General features: G+C 45.3%; 1 protein-coding gene across 1 annotated transcript in view; it reads right to left on the bottom strand.

Annotated features, from left to right (window-relative positions):
* Positions 1-59: 59 nt before the first annotated feature.
* The window catches only part of LOC132470372 (calcium-dependent secretion activator 1-like), a 73,615-nt gene continuing 56,104 nt past the window's right edge, over positions 60-17,570 (bottom strand). Inside the window, 14 exon segments of the mRNA XM_060068931.1 lie at positions 60-1,595; positions 2,483-2,587; positions 5,864-5,971; positions 6,712-6,744; positions 6,847-6,930; positions 7,028-7,102; positions 7,221-7,368; positions 8,263-8,418; positions 10,256-10,417; positions 11,298-11,439; positions 11,702-11,858; positions 14,024-14,053; positions 14,819-14,925; positions 17,013-17,045. Of these exon segments, the coding sequence (XP_059924914.1) occupies positions 1,419-1,595; positions 2,483-2,587; positions 5,864-5,971; positions 6,712-6,744; positions 6,847-6,930; positions 7,028-7,102; positions 7,221-7,368; positions 8,263-8,418; positions 10,256-10,417; positions 11,298-11,439; positions 11,702-11,858; positions 14,024-14,053; positions 14,819-14,925; positions 17,013-17,045 (1,517 nt within the window). The 3' untranslated portion in view covers positions 60-1,418.

Below are 17,570 nucleotides of genomic sequence, written 5' to 3'. Positions count from 1 at the left end.
CTCTGGATTTATATGCTAGCATATCTATATAGGACACATTAGGGACATGTACAAATGGGACACGTACAGTAATTTTATTTAGAGGCAACAGCTCTTGCATATTACAACTGTTGGCTTTCATAAGGCAAAAAGCAAGAATGAATCCACCAGCGAATTGACACAGAAAACAGAAAGCGGTTTGGAGAGGGTGGGTGGGGCAGACCACGGGCATGCAGCGATGGCTCAGAATGCAATGTACAGCATTAGAGATATATACAGAACAACAGTGTGACCCAAACAAAATGCCAGACATCTCATTCTACACAGTTTACAGAACAAAGACGAACCCAGCTCCATTTTTTTTCTTAATTATTCTTTTAAATAAAAAAGGTAACCATTTCAGCCACAGGTAACCATTTTTTTTTTTCATCTCGTAAAAGTGCAACTCAATTTAAAATAGAGCCTCGTTTCAAGAGGCCATTTTGATGTTTGAAAAAAAGCAAAGAAAAATAGAATCTCCCGAGTTATCAAAACAGAGCATTGAGAATATTGCATCTCTAGAATATATAGCCACTCAGGTGAGGCCAGGTAGTCCTACTCCTGTGAGGTGACGTCACACACAGCGTCGACGAGGAGCGGGATACGCACGTCTTTACTGTCGATGTTGATAACAGTGGAGTGGACGACGAGAACCCAAACCGAAGAAAACAACCGAAAATAACGTTTTTTTTTACACCCCGATTAATAGCCATAAAACTTAAACACAGACGGGTTTGTTTGCAGTTCGTAGCAAGTTGGCATTCACTTAAAAACAGACGACATATAAGAGGGTCCACACACTCGTCACGACAATGTAGGCTACCATTAATGAATGTAGAGTACGACAAAGAAGCGCCATATACGATTGCGTTGGACAGGGACACACCTATTAATCTCACTCAACATCGTCAAACAAATGGTACTCCATATTGCTTAGTAACACAGAAATGAATTAAGAAATCAAAGATGGGTTTCGCTATCTTTATCATGACACAGCTAAACTGTCGATCATGGTCTTTTTTTTAAACATTTTTATTTATATTTTCCTCAGTATAAGTAACTATTTTTATCGTATTTTATAGTTTATAATTCCTTTCGTAGGCATTTTTCGAGCTGACAAAGGGATCCTAGAGTGGCTATCTGAGTAACAGTTGGTACATGCGTCGGTTACCAGGCTAAAGTCAAAAGTGTGGGGGTGTTAGGGTGGGCGGTAGAGGAGGACGTGGTAGTGGAGGTTGGGGTGGGTAAGGGGTGTGTTTAATGGGCTGGGAGGGTCAGGGTGTCAGAGCAGGTACTCTCTTTCGCTCTCTTATTCTCTATCTCTCTGTCTATATCTTTATTTCTCTCTTTCTCTCATTCTTTCTTGGTTTCTTGGTTTCTTTCTCTCTCTCTTTGTCTCTCTAGTCGTCGTCTTCATCCTCCTCGTCGCTGTCCCTCATGGAGATGCCCTGCATGCCTCCCTCCCGCACAGAGGCCGTAGCCTCCTCCAAGGTCAGTCTGTTGCGCACCGTGTCGTACATCTTGCTGTTCAGGGTGGAGTCTAGCACCCCCTGCAGGCGGAAGTCTCTGTACTTTTTCTACAGAGGCGGAGAGAGGAAGTGGCTTTGTTGACACAACATTATATCTATTTATTTTTTAATAAGTGCTCTGTGCTTTAAAGGGGTGAGTCAATTTAAATTGTCTCTAAACGATCTGACATACAAATCAACCCTCATTACACGAGGGTGCTGTGATGTGTTGATGTTATGAGCTCATGAATATCAATGAGATTTGTTTTTCATGGTTGCTCTGTGTGTCAATCAAAGCGGCCACGTGAATATTTATGAGAGGGACCAACCGTTTTAAAACATACAACAAACTACTTTAAAATGTTTACTGATCCTGATACATTCTTCTTGATTCATTAACATTTGATCAAAGTCTACTTTTAAGAGTAATAATAAACATTGTATTATCCAATTTATGCAAAACAGACTTTTATTCACTTTCATTTCACTTTTATCTCAGGATGTCAAAAATATGGCCGACTGGTTATAATATACTCTACTATCTATTTATACAATCCCTTATTATGAACTAATAATGAATGATTAATTACCTAATTATTAACTAATAATATAATATATGGATCATGTACCTTATTAAAAACAAAAAAATTATCAATAATATACCTTATTTTGAACAAATGATGTACTGATAATGTACCTTATGATGAATTCATATGAATAATGTACCTTAATATGCACTAATAATGTACTGACAGTGTACCTTATTATGAACTCATAATGTTCTTATAGTGTACCTTATTATGAACTAATAATGTAGTTATAAATTATAGTGTATCTTATTATGAACTAATATGAATAGTGTACCTTATTATGAACCAATATATATAATGTACCTTATAATGTCCTAATAATATACCGACAGTGTACCTTACGATGAACTAATATCATTGCGTCACCTTAGCGATCCGGATGAGGATCTTAAGCTGGTAGACGTGGAGCTGTTGCTCCATGCGCTCGGTGAGCCAGGTGCCCAGCAGGTTCATTGTGGCCGTGAACCATTGCTGCAACACACACAAACACAGCGCTCTCCAGCAAAACACACACACACACTCAGGACGCACATACCCGCTATCGGCAGCCCTGCACACTAACCTAAACACCGCTTGGCTAGCCTCAACATCACACGTGAAACAGGCCTGCATTCAACCCAGCCGGTCACCATAAGACTGCCGCTTTAGCCATGCAATGACCGCGTGTTATCGGATAAATAGATATTAGATCATTCAATATGGTTACTGGGCTTCAGGGCTTAAATGATGCATCTTCAGCTAGTGGTTGCTTGACTATGCAACGTTGGATGGTGTCTACCTTGACGAGAAATAATGGCTTCCTTTGTTATGTTTCCTATAATCTTACGGTTTGCAAACATGCAGCCCTAGGGCGACGCAATAACAAGCAAATAATCAATCAGCAAGTCATTCCTTAGTCCAACCAAACAGAACACACCAGAGGATATAAGTCATCCACTCGTGCCTCTACTAGGACTGAACATGACAGCGATCAATATGGGACAAAAGAGCCATCATCTCCGATGTTTTAATATGGCTGACACTGACAAACTGGCAGAGTGGAGAGTGGGTTCATCAATTAAGGGTCTTCTCCTTTCACTAGTTCCTTACTATTTCAATGCATTTCTAAAGCAGTCCAGCAAACTTAAGTGGAGAGACGGTAGTGCGGTTGAGGTTAAGTTCTTCAATAAAATCAATGCCATTCCCAAATTATGCAGGCACACATGCATACACAAACACACACACACCCTTGCAGAACAACATTGGTTGATAATTGCAAACAAACTATTACATTCTTAGAAGGGGGAAAAAAAAGTCAAAATATTATTCATGTGCCCAAATTTAAGATAGATGGCGGATATGCACGTAAGTCCAAATTCAATTAGTAATATTTTTTTCTTAGATTGTTATCTTTAACATATTTGTAGAAGCTAGGTTCTTAGAAATGGCAAAACAGGCAAATTAAAAACATATGTTCCCCACAGATTTGAAATTAAAGGTGAGGTGTGTTAGCATTTCTACTTTTAATCTCTACATGCCAATAGAGAACGTCGATTGGAGTTTGTTGGCAAAAGAAATTCATGAGCAAGGAAAATGGGTAGCAGGCTGGCATGCTGTTCTGTCATAGCGTTCATTCCCTCGGAAGAGATTTGATCCAGAGAGAGGGAGAGCGTTCCCATTAGAAGTTATGAGACAACAGCACACCCAAGTCATGTCAACACTCGTCGACTTTAGAGAAAAGTCACGCTCATTTCAACGTCAGACGTGTGAGTAGGCAGGGATGCAAAGAGAGAAAGAGAGAGGAAAAAAGAGAGAGATAGAGACTACTACTACAGCCTCTTGTTTTTAGTTTGACAAGGTCATCGCTTTTATTTCTGGATATTATTCTATGTTTTAATTAGCCAGAAGGCTTGAGGTTATGCAGATGCCTGTCCAGCTCACAGTGCATGCAGATCTGGCTGAGCGCGTGCAGAAGGGTGCGTATGTGTCGTATGTGCGCATGAGGAACAGCTCTGAAGAGAAGAGGGTCATGCTAGAAGATGTACACAGGAAGATTATTTGACTCTTAAAAAAAACCATGCCAGTCAACATAATGTGATAAAACAACGCAACATTTTGAGATAAGTGCCACTTTTTTTTTTTTTTTTTCATTTTTGGATAAAAAGAGAGGAGGAGGAGGCAGCAGGATGGTGTTGATTAGAGGGTGAGAAAGGGGTGAGATAAAAAGGCAAAGAGATACGGAGGAAACCAATGCAAACATTGAGTTGGTTTGAAGGCATGCAAAAACGATGGCTGAAGATGCATTGGGGGGAAAACACAATCACCACGACAAAAAACTAGGGTCAAACATATACACAGCTTTACAGAATGACCCTTTACGATTAATAATAACCACCTTTGATATCGGTTTGTGCAGTGATAATAACAATATAATAACTAATACAGAAATACAAGGGGGTTCACCACAGGGGTAGCATCGATGACACAAGAAGACCAAACTTTGTGTGTCTTTGTGGAACAGCCATTCAAAAGAAACAACCACATCCCAGTGTGTCCCACAGGACACCACAACAAAACACAAAGATCACCACTCCTCCAGGAACACACCCCATCAACACCACACAGTCCACTCAAACTGGTAGACCCAGGAGCCTTAAACGCACACACTCACACAAACACGCACACACACACACATACACTAACACACATCACGTATTAAGTGTAAAAGACAAACACCAATGTCACACAGCATTCAACCCTCTTTCAGACACACAAACACGCACATACACACACACACCACTCGACTGTGTGTGTTCATGCCATTCGCCTTGAATGTCATGAAGCACGCACAGCACAGTAGAACACATACTTCAAGTCACGTATGGAGACAGGTTACAGTGTACAATGTATCACATGAGGATTATGGCTTTATAAGGCAGTGCTCTCGTACCCTAGCGATATAACTGTGTACAGCTGTCTCTACTGGCCAGATTAGCATCATAGGGTATTCTGTGTGTGTGTGTGTGTGTCTGTGTGCGTGTGTACCAACTGTATAACCGACTGTTAGAACAGGTTGTGCATGATAATGTAAAGAAAGCATAAACGCTTGATACACAAAGTGTGTCTCCAGTGAGGCCCTAAAGTTACTGACATCACTCACTTTCATGTCCTCCCGGGTAACCGAGCAACCAGGGACTCTGTTCAAACGCGGGGCGCATCGTAACCGCCGTTTCTGATTGGCTGCCACATGCTGTGATGACATCACTCAGCACCATTGCTCCGATCAGAAAGTGGCGCGTGCGATAGGCTTCTGATGTGTGTTCCCCCTTTAATGTGCCAACTTGGCAGCCCGAGAGATGTCGGGATGCCAGTTTAGCAAGACAAATTGTTGCGCAAATCATTTTGGTTCTACTCGGAGAGCACTGCTAGAGATAATCCTTTTGTAGGGGGCACTTTTATGGACTCTTTGATTGTACAGCGGTCGTGATTTCATACACAAAGGTCCAAAAGCACTGTGGTGATGCACACCAGAATACAGGGGGGGCAGCAGCTGAGGTTCACAGTAGAGAGAGAGAGGCAAAGAGAGAGAGAGAAGGTGCCACAGTCGGTGAAGAACCACAATCAGTTCTCTCCCGCTTGGCCGAGGTGCATCTCCTCGTTTTTTTGGGGGGGTATAAAATGGAAACTTATCCCTTCCTGCCCTGTTGTTTTGACCACATTGTGGAAAGACCCTCCCTTGTGATGAGGAGGGGACGGCATCTTACTTACATCAAATAACCTTTCTATATACACCTCCTCATTGACCTTATCACGCAGTATGTCCTGAGAGTGGCGCACAAAGGTCACGTAGCCGTCCGCCACATCCATCCCCGGTTTCTGTGGAAGAGACGGACAAACAGCATTCATGGGGGTGGCTGAACACGACGAGAGAACCCTGTGTGTGTGTGTGTGCATGTGTATGTGTATGTGTGTGTGTGTGCAGGTGTGCGTGCGCACGTGTGTGTGTGTGTGTGTGTGTGTTTCATATACCTGATATGATTTTGAATTCAAAACCCAGCCCTTTTGTAGAGGCTGCTTGGAATCTATATGTTTTGCCGCTATTAACCTAAAGCCATGTGTTGTGTTGTTCATGGGATTGTGGGGTGGGTGAGGCAAGCTGTCGTTGCAACTGCTGTCTGATGTGCATTCAAAATAAAGCATATGCTAAAGTGCAGGTAATGGCCAGGGACGGCTAATTGACACAGCGACGCTTGGCTGTTGTCTGCTGATGTGTTCCCATTACTGCCAGACTCCCGTCTTTGTGTTTATATCAGAGCACGTTCAAGGTACAGAGGTGGAAAAGGGCTGATTGTAATCAGTGATTATACAAAGATATTCCTTTCCATTAAGCAAGGAAGATAATCTGAATGGCATGTTTAGGATCAGTACTTGAATGTTAACATGATGACATTTGTCTAACACCATTTAAAATCAAATGAATGGAAATCAGAGGTGCATCCACATACTTGGTACACTATGGCTGTCTCCTATAGGTCCATCCACATACTTTGTACATTATGGCTTTATCCTACATACAGATGCATCCACTTTATACACTATGGCTTTTTCCTACTTACAGGTACGTCCACATACTTGGAAGCAGCTTTCACCTGCAATCAGAACAAAGGCATGCATGGTTTTTTGTGTTCAAAAGGAAAACATTTGACATTACTTTGAGCCAGTGGGGTCTACAGAGAGAGAGAGAGGCTCACCGTGAACGACAGGAAGGATGAGAAGAGAGTGCCTTCGTCGTATCTGGAGATCTTAGCCAGCACGCTCTCCAGAATCACTACAAACTAGGACAAGAAACACAAACAACCCGGTATCTGTCTGTGATTCTGATTCACAGGGAGATTAAACACGGCATGTCATCACGATAATCCCTTGTTGTACCTTTGCCACCAGAAGCGTGATCATGTCCTTCACACTCTCCTCAATCAGTTCATCTATTTGGGTGTGGTACTGTTTCTGAAAGACATTTAAACAAGAGAGCCGGTTCAAAGGGATTTAAACGCTGCAATGTCTCCCCCTCAGGTCTTTATTTCTGTTGACAGGTGACCCAAACCCATTAACCCAGGCGTGTTACCTCCTGGCCCATCTCCATAGCACACAGCTTGGCCGACTGGTCCTTGGCGTCCACCATCACGTTGAACATGGTGCATATTGATGGCGAGATGCGGAAGTCTGTGGACCTGCTGCTCTTTGTTAGCTTGGATTCAAACGCCATCCGAGTGCTGCCAGGTGATTTACAACAGAAATAAAGTTGAAAGTGTCAGGTGCCGTTACAATGTCCTACTCCAGGCTGAAGTGTCTTCAAACATTTAACGGTTATTCGCCATCTGGCCCTGCTCTCTTTGTCAGTTATTTTCTCTTTGTCAGTTATCTTCCATTTCATTCCTTTTCTTCCACGAAACAAATTACCCCTATTTCAAAATAAAAGCGTTATGAAAGCCTAGCGTATGTGGAAGGTCTAATTCATACCAATCCCATCATCACTTCTGTCATTTTAATATTGTCAGTATTCATTATTAAAGTCTATGACCACCACCAAGTCTACTTCATTAAAACCCTCCCTGCTCCCTGCCTACTCCCAGCTATCAATGAATCTTTCATTTCCTCGTCAACCATTTCCAATGAGTTTAGAGACCCCTTTGTTTAGATGGAGGATGGAGATTACTTTAGCGTTCATTAAAACCAGGAATCAGGACTGTTAGATCAGCCATTTAGATATGTGGTGGATGCATACCGAGTTTGACATCAACTAAATACGTATGTTTTGTAGGAAAATCTGTAGGAAACAAATTCCAGTTGAGTCACACATGCGGCCAGGACAAACAGAGACAAAGTGAAGGACACATCCGAGCCAGTGTGAACGGCAACATTGATCAATGCGGCCGCTTTAACAACGCGCATGACGTGTCCCATATGCTACTCTTCACGTGACACTTTTGGTGTGAATTACCCCTAGCACACAAACACACAGACCCAGACGCATGCTAACACACACACACACACACACACACACACACACACACACACACACACACACACACACACACACACACACACACACACACACACACACACACACACACGCGCGCTCACGGCACCACCACGCAGCTCCACACCGTTTGACGCAGTTCTCGATCATGTCGCTGGACATGAGCTGGATGCGGCTCTCCAGGTGTTTGGCAAACTCGTCCTCGGGCCAGTGCAGGTCCCTGATAAAGGTCTGCAGCGCGTCCAGCTTCCAGAACAGGTCCTCGGACGTGCCGGAGCCGTTACTGCACACACACACACACACATGCACGTACGCACACACGTACCGTCACAGTCACACATACACACACATACGAGCCAACGCATATGCACACACACACCCACACAGTCACACACGGGTGGACACGCATGCATACGTAGACACACATACACGCACGCACACACACACAATAACACACGCAGATACACACACACAAACACACATAGACCCACATACCCGCACGCACACACACACAATCACACACGCGCACACGCAGATGCAAACACACACACACACACACACACACACACACACACAGGAGTTAGAGAATAGCAGGTCACTCTGCTGGGCTAAAGGGTGGAGGGGGGGGGGGGGCTACAGGGTGGGGAGTGGGGAGAAGGGGGGGAGGGGGGGGGGGGTGCAGAGAGGGATGCAGGTCCTCTACACCTCAACACACCTTTATTCTGTCTAAGACGCCGGCCATAGACTGACTGGTGCAGCCCAAATACAGGCTTTTTTCGGTTTTATTTCTTATTCCTTCTTTTGTCTACAGTCAGTGTATGGGTGACTATGGGAACGGCAACGAAGGAGTGAGAAGGGGGGGGGGGGGGGGGTAAGAGAGGGGGTGGTGGTGGTGGTGGTGGTGGTGGTGGTTTTGGGGTGGGGGGGGGTTACCCAAACAAAATCAATAACCATGCCATAGCAGTATGATTATTGACCGAGATGTCCAGTGGAGGCACATGCAGGTGGACCACCACTGCTGGGGGGGGTGACAGAGTCTATCACGCTGTTTGGTTACGGGTTAGGGGGGGGGGGGGGGGGGGTGGGTGCGCAAGCGATGTCAGGAGATACGTTTCATCCACATCCCAATGGCTCTCTTTGTCTTTGAACAGACGAAAGAAAAGAGAAAGCCACCGCGCCCCCCGACATCACATGCCATCTCTGAACATCCATGCCCCCCCCCACCAGGGCAGCAGGGAGACCCCCCTGGGGGGTGGGCACCATGTCATGCAGGGCCTGCTCTAACAGGGCTCTGGGTCCTGGTTAGAAGGCCCTCAGTCAGACCAGAAGGATGCAGGGGGTGGGAGAGAGAGGGGGGGAGGGGCCGGGAGGGAACAGAGGGAGGAAGACGAGCAGGTGAGGCTGACACAACCAGAGCACAGCTCCAGGGGGCTGCCAGGTCAACTAGAGAACCGGTTTCAAGTTCCGTTCAGCCCCCCCCCCCCCCCCCCCCCCCCCACCTGCATCCTATTCCCCTTCTGGCCCTTCCTGGGAACTAAAGATTTGGGATCGGGGGGTAGTGTGATATAACCGGGTGTTATTATACTGCAAGTGGGATTCTCGCTCAGAATTACAGAGGAACTCGTTGTACAAAAGAGAGCATCTTTAAGACGATGTTTGAAAGGATTTTTTTTTTTTTTAGGGTCAATCCTGACGCATTCCTTCCAAATGGCCTTAGAGGAATATAGGTGTGTACAGCCGGTGCCTCTGTACCTCAGCTCAACGGCATGCATGTTGAGACCAATGAGAGGACCGCAGCCTTTCATCAGAAGGGAACAGACCCCCCCGTCTACTCTAAAGAACTATAAAGCTCTTGGCATGAAGATCAATTCAACACTATCCATTTCGGTATTAGCAATTTCAAGTTGATCGCAAATTCGCTTTACTTTTTCATCTTTTCTTTTTTTTTTTTATTACGTATAATCCATTTTAAATGAATCCTAGGAGCAATTCTTTGTTGTTGTGAATTTTATTTGATTGGTATTCTTATTGATTTTCGCAGAGGGAGCGTCTTCATACCAAGATCTCTACTTTTCGTTTTTTCTACTAGCAATTCTACGGTGAACTTGTGGAATACACACTCAGAGTCATATATAGCTGCCATCCATGACGGGGTAGAAAAGCTAGGCATTTGCGGAAGGTTAACTGATAGTCCTGCTACTGGCACGGGCAGATTTGGTACTTTGGGAATTTGGAGGTTGACATTTGGTAGGTTGACATTGGGTAGATTACTTGTTAAACTCCTGTAGAAAAGACAAGACAGAAAAGAAAAAAAATCCATAACAGTGGTAATGTAATGCAAGAAAGCCATGTCACACTCATCATCAAAAAAATAACCAAATCTTAAATCAAGTCAAGAGGAGAACGCAAGACAAGACCGAAGGTCGTCAAGAGGACAGACACAAAAAACGGTGAATGATAAAGACAGATGGACTGACGGACAGACAGAGAGACAGAAAGACAAATAGACAAAGAGACAGAAAGACAGAGAGACGGAGAGACATAAAGACATAAAGACATAGGGACATAGAGACAGAGATGGACAGATGGAGGAATAGGGTCTTGACTTGTGAGACACACATACCGTAATAAAAGCAGTGTAAGAAGAAAGCACATAATAATAATAGTTAATAAAGCATAAGGAAATAAAAAGTATTTTCTAGTTGTCCAACCACATTCTTCCTTACTTTTCCAAACAAAAAAAGTACTAAAGAAAACATGTTGGCGCCATGAGAAAAAAGAAACCATATCAAAGAATGAAAAATAACAAAATAGATAGCGATAGAGAGATATAGCCTGAGAGGTACAGAGATCCTCTCACTCTGGTGACTGAGATTACCAGTCCACCCAGCGCCCCGTCCGCAACGGAGGGAGAGGAAAGTGCTCCGACATATGAGCCGGTCGCATCAATAACTCCTTACGGAGGACATGTTTTCAATGTATTTTGCAGATGGTACGATAAAAATAAATAAAACACACACACACAGACACACACATATCGGTCTAGTAACCACTCGAAGGAAAAAGCAGGGTGTGGGGGAAACGAGAAAACGAGAAAAAAAAATACCGCCTTCTCCAACCACCGTTTGACGGCTGAGTTATTTTGAACCAACTGCTCCTTACTTCACAGGCTCCCATGACTCGCGCTCAAAGCCCCTGTGAATTGACTGTGCGATGGAGGACTCCATCAGATCCACATATCTAACCACCAGGGGGGCGTACAGATCCTGAAGGTGCTTGTGGAACTTTCCATTGCACAGATGATCTTGGTAGGGGGAGGAAAGAAGGGTGGGAAACAGAAGGCCAGAGGACAGAGAGAGGGAGGGAGAGAAAGGGATTAGAGGCAGGAGAGGGAGAGGCGGGCAGGCAGAGACAGAGAGAGAGAGAGAGAGAGAGAGAGAGAGAGAGAGAGAAAGAGAGAGAGAAAGAGATTTCTTGTCACTCTGCAGACATGAAGAAACAAATGCTATGCAGTGTAGCGGTGGGGTACGGGGGGGCTGTCATAAAGACTGCCGGAGGCTGCTCACAGTCTGTCCGCAGGAAGTCGTTGAGCAGCTGAAAGAGAGGGAAGCTGTCCCAGCTCTCGGGGGATTGGATCTCCAGCGCCGCGTCCATGTCCGCGGCGTAGAGGGCCAGGAAGTTCTCGGCGTGCTCCACCATGAGGTCCGTCCACCAGGCGAAGGCCTAGGAGAAGAGAGAGCGGGGGTCGATGAGCGTTTCGCCCGCGACGTTCGAGGGGCTGGGGTAGAGGGGGTGGGGGAGGGTGGAGTAAACATGGAACCACATGGGAGTGTGAACACAAAAAAGCGTGCTTTTTCTGCGACCATTAAGAAGCGATTCATTAAAAAAAAGTGTTCACAAATGTTGCGTAGGCCCCTCGTTGTGAGAACGTGTTAAGCTTAATGGCCGTTCATCATCAGTGCCTCAAACGCCGTATGTGCTCCTGTTAGGTTACTCATGTGCGTCTGAATCATGCGGTTTCATGAAGTCAAAATGGTACACATCATCGTGAAGAGATCCCCCCCCCCCCCGGGCTGACGCCTGCATGTGAGAGGGTTGATTCTCATGCACAAGGTGGAACTCTTGCACGCATGCTCCTGGTCTCAAGACGAGGGTCGTCCAGCATTCAGATTCAACCGGCATTCCCTTCAGATCCGTTAAGATGTTAACATGAGGCATGCATGTCGGGCATCCTTCTCCAGGCGCACCAAGGACTGCAGTGCGTAGCAGCACTGCCGTTCCCAATTAGTTGTGTTGTTTGTTTTTTTTGGTGGTTTTCTCTTTCGTAAATACACGTCGTTCATCTCGGGGAGCGGGAGTCTCCTCCGAGGAATTCTCCCCCATGACATCCGAGGCTTGCTGCTTCCGCTGGCAGTCTTGGTTCGGGCTAATGGAGCCAAGCGTAGAAGCCCGTCGCCAGACTCAAGAGTGTGACAATTGAGAAGAGGCGCGTTGTTTCTTACCTCACATTATGGAACCCGGCATGCTTCGGTTTTTTTTTTTTAGTTTCGGTTTGTTAATGATCTCAAGCGTTTCCTGTAATCACCCTGCACAGCTGGACCACAACGACGTGTGGGGAACTCACCTGTCCGTCCACTGTCCGCTTACCTACGCTACCTCATAAGGCTAAATGCTTTGATTTTTTTCTTGTTTGCAAACGCTAATGCTTTAGTACGGCAGGCAGCAAACGCAAGCGCTCGTACCATCCCGTTGGAGGAGTGAACGCGTGACAGGAATGGAAGGGCCGCGGGGAACGACTCCATCGCTCCTCATTTTATCAGACTGCCGGGTGAAGGAGGAATGGGGACGCAGCGGCAGACAGGCAGAGAGAGAGAGAGCGCGCGGGGGCGTGAGGGACATCATCACATGATGTCCCCGCGATGTGATAGGGGCCCCCCCGGGTGCTGAGCCCGGCGAGGCTGACAGTAACCGTAACCAGGTAACAGTCTTAAAGCAACGGGGCCTGAAGAGCTGCACCCATACGTGAGGCAAGGGGACAGGGCTGGGGGGCTGGGGGTTTGGGAGGGTTAGGGGGAGGGGTGTGTGTGTGTGTGTGTGTGGGGGGGGTCCTTGGCATCATCTGCAGCACATGCACAAAGCATTACCTGGTTGGGATGAGGGGGGAGGGTTGTTGTTTTAACTACATACCTCTTTTCCCTGTGTGGAGAGTCCCCACGTCATATGAACAGTGAAGACACAGGGAGACGAGACATTAAGTACCTTCCAGACATTACTCTAAAGAGAGGGCGTGGTTATAAACTACCACTAGGAAGCAGAGAGATGGAGGAGAGGAGCCGGGCAGTGAGGAAGAGGAGGAGGAGGAGGAGGAGGAGGGGTAGGAGAATGCTGGCAACCGTGAACGAGACCATCAGATGGAGTGGAGACATTCATGGTGGGGGTTCGGACTTTCTGGGGGTTTCACACGGGACACACCAGCGGTTTGGGAGGTCTGAGTCTGTTGAGCATGCTAGGATATCGAGGAGAGAGAGGAGGAGAGTCTTATGGAACATGCTCTATGACCACGACATGTTTAGTGCAAGCTACAGCGCCGCCGTCGGAGCGGACCCCCGGAGGGGTCCTGACGTTCTGCCTGTCACGGCGGACAACACCACACGGTGTTGCGTTTGGGGGGGGGGGGGGGGTGCACTGTGCTCTCCTGGCTCCTACGAGTTGCCTTAGCCATAGGGGCGCACATGCGATACAGAGGGGGTGGGGGGGGGGTAAGGGGTTGGTAAGGGGGCGAGGGGAAGGGGTAGTGATGGGAGTGTGTGTGTGTATGTGTGTGTGAGGGGGGGGAGGGGGGGCTGAAGAGAGAGAGAGAGAGAGAGAGAGAAACAGCAATACTGTACCGATTGATCTCCAGAACTTGTGACTGCAGCCTGTCAAGCATATTCAGAGAGATACAATGAACCCGCTTGGTCTACACAGGCGTGAGGTCACATTGGTTTAGGTCTTACTGAGCGCCATATATCTATGCATGCTACAACACGTCCGCGCTGGCGGCGTTACAGGGGCGTGCAACATTGTACCTTAGTTGATGGTAAAAAGTAATGCAATTTTTTTAGATTGATTTTACAATAATAATAGATCTATTATAGATCTATATCTAATATAAGGTATATAATAGAAATGGCAAAAAAGGGGATGCGGCAGCAGATATTAGGCTGTACGTGTGCCTCTAATTATAATTTGACTGGCTTGAATACAGTGGAATACTTCCACTCTTTTAGGGCATCTATCCGTTTATATAACATTGCACCAGTGAGTCGTGAATTATGAATTAGTCGGGCGGGCTGCGTAGACTTCATCATTTTCTTTGTAATCTAAAAGCCCCGTCGCATGTCGCCCCATGCTGTCCAATTAGCGCGTTGCTAAACAAAATCTAAGACAGAGTTGTACTTTAGTTTACCGTCCGCATCAAAAAAGTGTCATTTACAGACCACTGAGATTCACTACAGAGTCGCCACTGTGGGGCAATCGAGAGAGAGAGAGAGAGAGAGAGAGAGAGAGAGAGAGAGAGAGAGAGAGAGAGAGAGAGAGAGAGAGAGAGAGAGAGAGAGAGAGAGAGAGAGAGAGAGAGAGAGAGAGAGAGAGAGAGAGAGAGGAGAGAGAGAGAGAGAGAGGAGGAAGTGTCTCTCGCCCACCTCTGCATGGTGCTCCTGGTTCTGCTGAAGGACCTCTATCACCAGCTCCGCCAGCCGGATGGTCTCTTCCAGCTTCTTGGCCGGGGTCACCAAGCGACCCGCGTTCTCTGGGGTAAAAAGGGGCATTTTCGGGGCAAGGGGAGAGCAGTTAGCCGACCGTGACAGGGGAGGCCCCAGAGGGGGTTACTTTGCTAAATATATAAACAGCATTCTCATGTCAATATTTAGCAGTTTACAAAAATATATATTAAAAAAAAAAAAAAAGAAGATGAAAAATCGAAAGACTTGCAGACACAAGACGTAGCGTTTAAACTCTAGCATCGTTTTTCAGTGAAAGCAAGTTCAAGCATCAGGCAACACTGGAATGAGGTTTTAGTGAGGGAGATAAAAATCTAATGAAAGAATGAATGCTGCAGGGAAAATCAAGCACTTTTAGACTGTAGAGAGAGAGGGGGGGAGGGGGTTAGAGAGGGGGGTGATGTCACAGGCATTGGACGGATGCATGGTGTGATGTGACTGAACGTGAGGCATCTGTAGGGACAGGTTGTTGCATGGCATGGGGGGGGGTTGGGGGACGACGCCTTAACACTGAACAGACAAACACTGTGGAAATAGATGCGTTGTACACCAGAGAGCTCTGGGGCTCTGTGGTGGTCGTGTGAGGTTTTGATGATGATGTATTTATAACTAAGTTTTTACAGAATGTCTTTCATTATGTTAAGCGACACATGCTCTGGAGTTGCTTGCTTTGCCCCCCTCGCAGTGTTGTTGCTGGGATTTATATGCGAGACCATTTTCTGAACAAGGACACACACAGACACACGGAAATGTTGAGGCGTATGTGAAGGAGGTCTGAGTCTGAGGATATGTTGACGCACAGATTAAAAAATGTGAATTACGAATCACATGTAGACTGTGCCATAAAAAGGAAATACAATTTTAATGAAAACTGCTTCATCTTTTTTTATGTCCGGGACGGGTTTAGATTAGGATCTGTGTGTCTCGCTTAAATTGGCACTGTTTAATAATAGTGCAGCACTAACGGAATTCATATTAGATGTCATGATGTTCTTGGTTAAGGCTACTTAAATTCAAGACTATATATTTACGCGTTTCATCAATATCTAATGTTATTCATTTCTGTGATGCATCAGCAACTTGGATTTGTAGTATATGATCATGTATGGGGGATTATGAAATTAGTATGCAAACGTATTTTAAACTTTCAAGAAGCAGGCAAAAAGGGGGTTTGGGGGAAATCTAAAACATTTGCATTGACTTTGATGATGAAGGGAGAAGTAAGGATATTTTAATGAGGAAAACTTAATTTATCTAACATGAATGTATATGCATAGCATTCAGTTAATTAACACTTTTTTGGTAGAGATTGTATTGCTTTCTTCTATTTGCAATTATTCCACCTACAGACATAGGGATAATTCAGCAATATGAAAATTTGCACTTGAGGCTAAACTTATTTAAATTAAAGTAAATGTATGCATTTAAATAGCCTCTGTCTAAAATGGTAATAAGTAATTCAATCTCCACCAAAATAATTTTTTGACGGCTCCAACGAATGTGCAGTTCGTAGTCTTATCGGTTATAAGAAGTGCCATTTCCTTATGCATGCAAGTGACAATTAAATACTTTATATATTTAAAAAACATTAGACTGATAATAATGTTTTTGATTTGTATGTGTGCAGGCCGTGCATATACTGTGTGTTTTTGTGTGTGTGAGTGAGTGTGTATGTGTGTGTGTGTGTGAGTGAGTGTGTGTGTGTGTGTATGTGGGTAATAAGTGTGTACTGTATATGTGTGTTTGTGTGTGTGTGTGTGTGTGTGTGTGTGTGTGTGTGTGTGTGTGTGTGTGTGTGTGTGTGTATGTGTGTGTGTGTGTGCAATGTGTGTGTGTGTGTGTGTGTGTGTGTGTGTGCAATGTGTGTGTGTGTGTGTGTGTGTGTGTGTGTATGTGTGTGTGTGCAGTGTGTATTAATAATAATAATAATAATAATAATAATAAATGAAATTTATATAGCGCTTAATATGGTACTCTAATTAAGCGTTTAAGTAATTATTGTGTGTGTGCAGTGTGTGTGTGTGTGCGTGTGTGTGCAATGTTTGTGTGTGTGTGTTCTGTGTGTGTGAGTGCTCATCTACACTTTGGCTAGGCCATTAGCTGAACATTGCTTCACCTGGATCCTTGGGATCCTTTTGACCTTTCTCAACTTCAGCAAGAAAGAGAAGAGAAGAGAGCAGATAAACAGGAGAAGGTGAGAGTGAAGCGGCGCAGCACTGTAACGGTGACCGCGTTACAGGGCAGAGCTTGTTAGGCATCGCCGTCAGACCCTTTGAGAGAATCCTCCGGAAGAGCTTTTCTGCTCAGATGGAGTGGACTTTGTAAGTTACACACAAAATGTCACAAGACACTAAAATAAATAAAAACACTTAAACGGTTACCTGTGGAAAATAAATATGACAACAAGATGTTGGTTAACATACAAGACAAGGTTCAGACATTTAAAGACAGGTAAGACCAGAGACAGGTAGGACACTCCGAACATCTGCGACAGAGTCGAGGACAGAATGCACAAAAGACGGGACTTGAGTTGAGCTGGATTGCACGGTTAAGGCGACAACACAAAACAAAAAACAAGAGGTTTCCCATTGTTTCTCTCCCGGTAACATAACCTTTCTCTCTCCTTTACCAGCTGACTCCAGTGCAGCAGCCTACCTTTCCAGGGGATCGACAA

Source organism: Gadus macrocephalus, chromosome 13 (assembly GCF_031168955.1).
Source record: "Gadus macrocephalus chromosome 13, ASM3116895v1".
In the NCBI taxonomy this organism is placed as follows: domain Eukaryota; kingdom Metazoa; phylum Chordata; class Actinopteri; order Gadiformes; family Gadidae; genus Gadus; species Gadus macrocephalus.
This window is presented reverse-complemented; position numbering and strand designations above follow the sequence as displayed.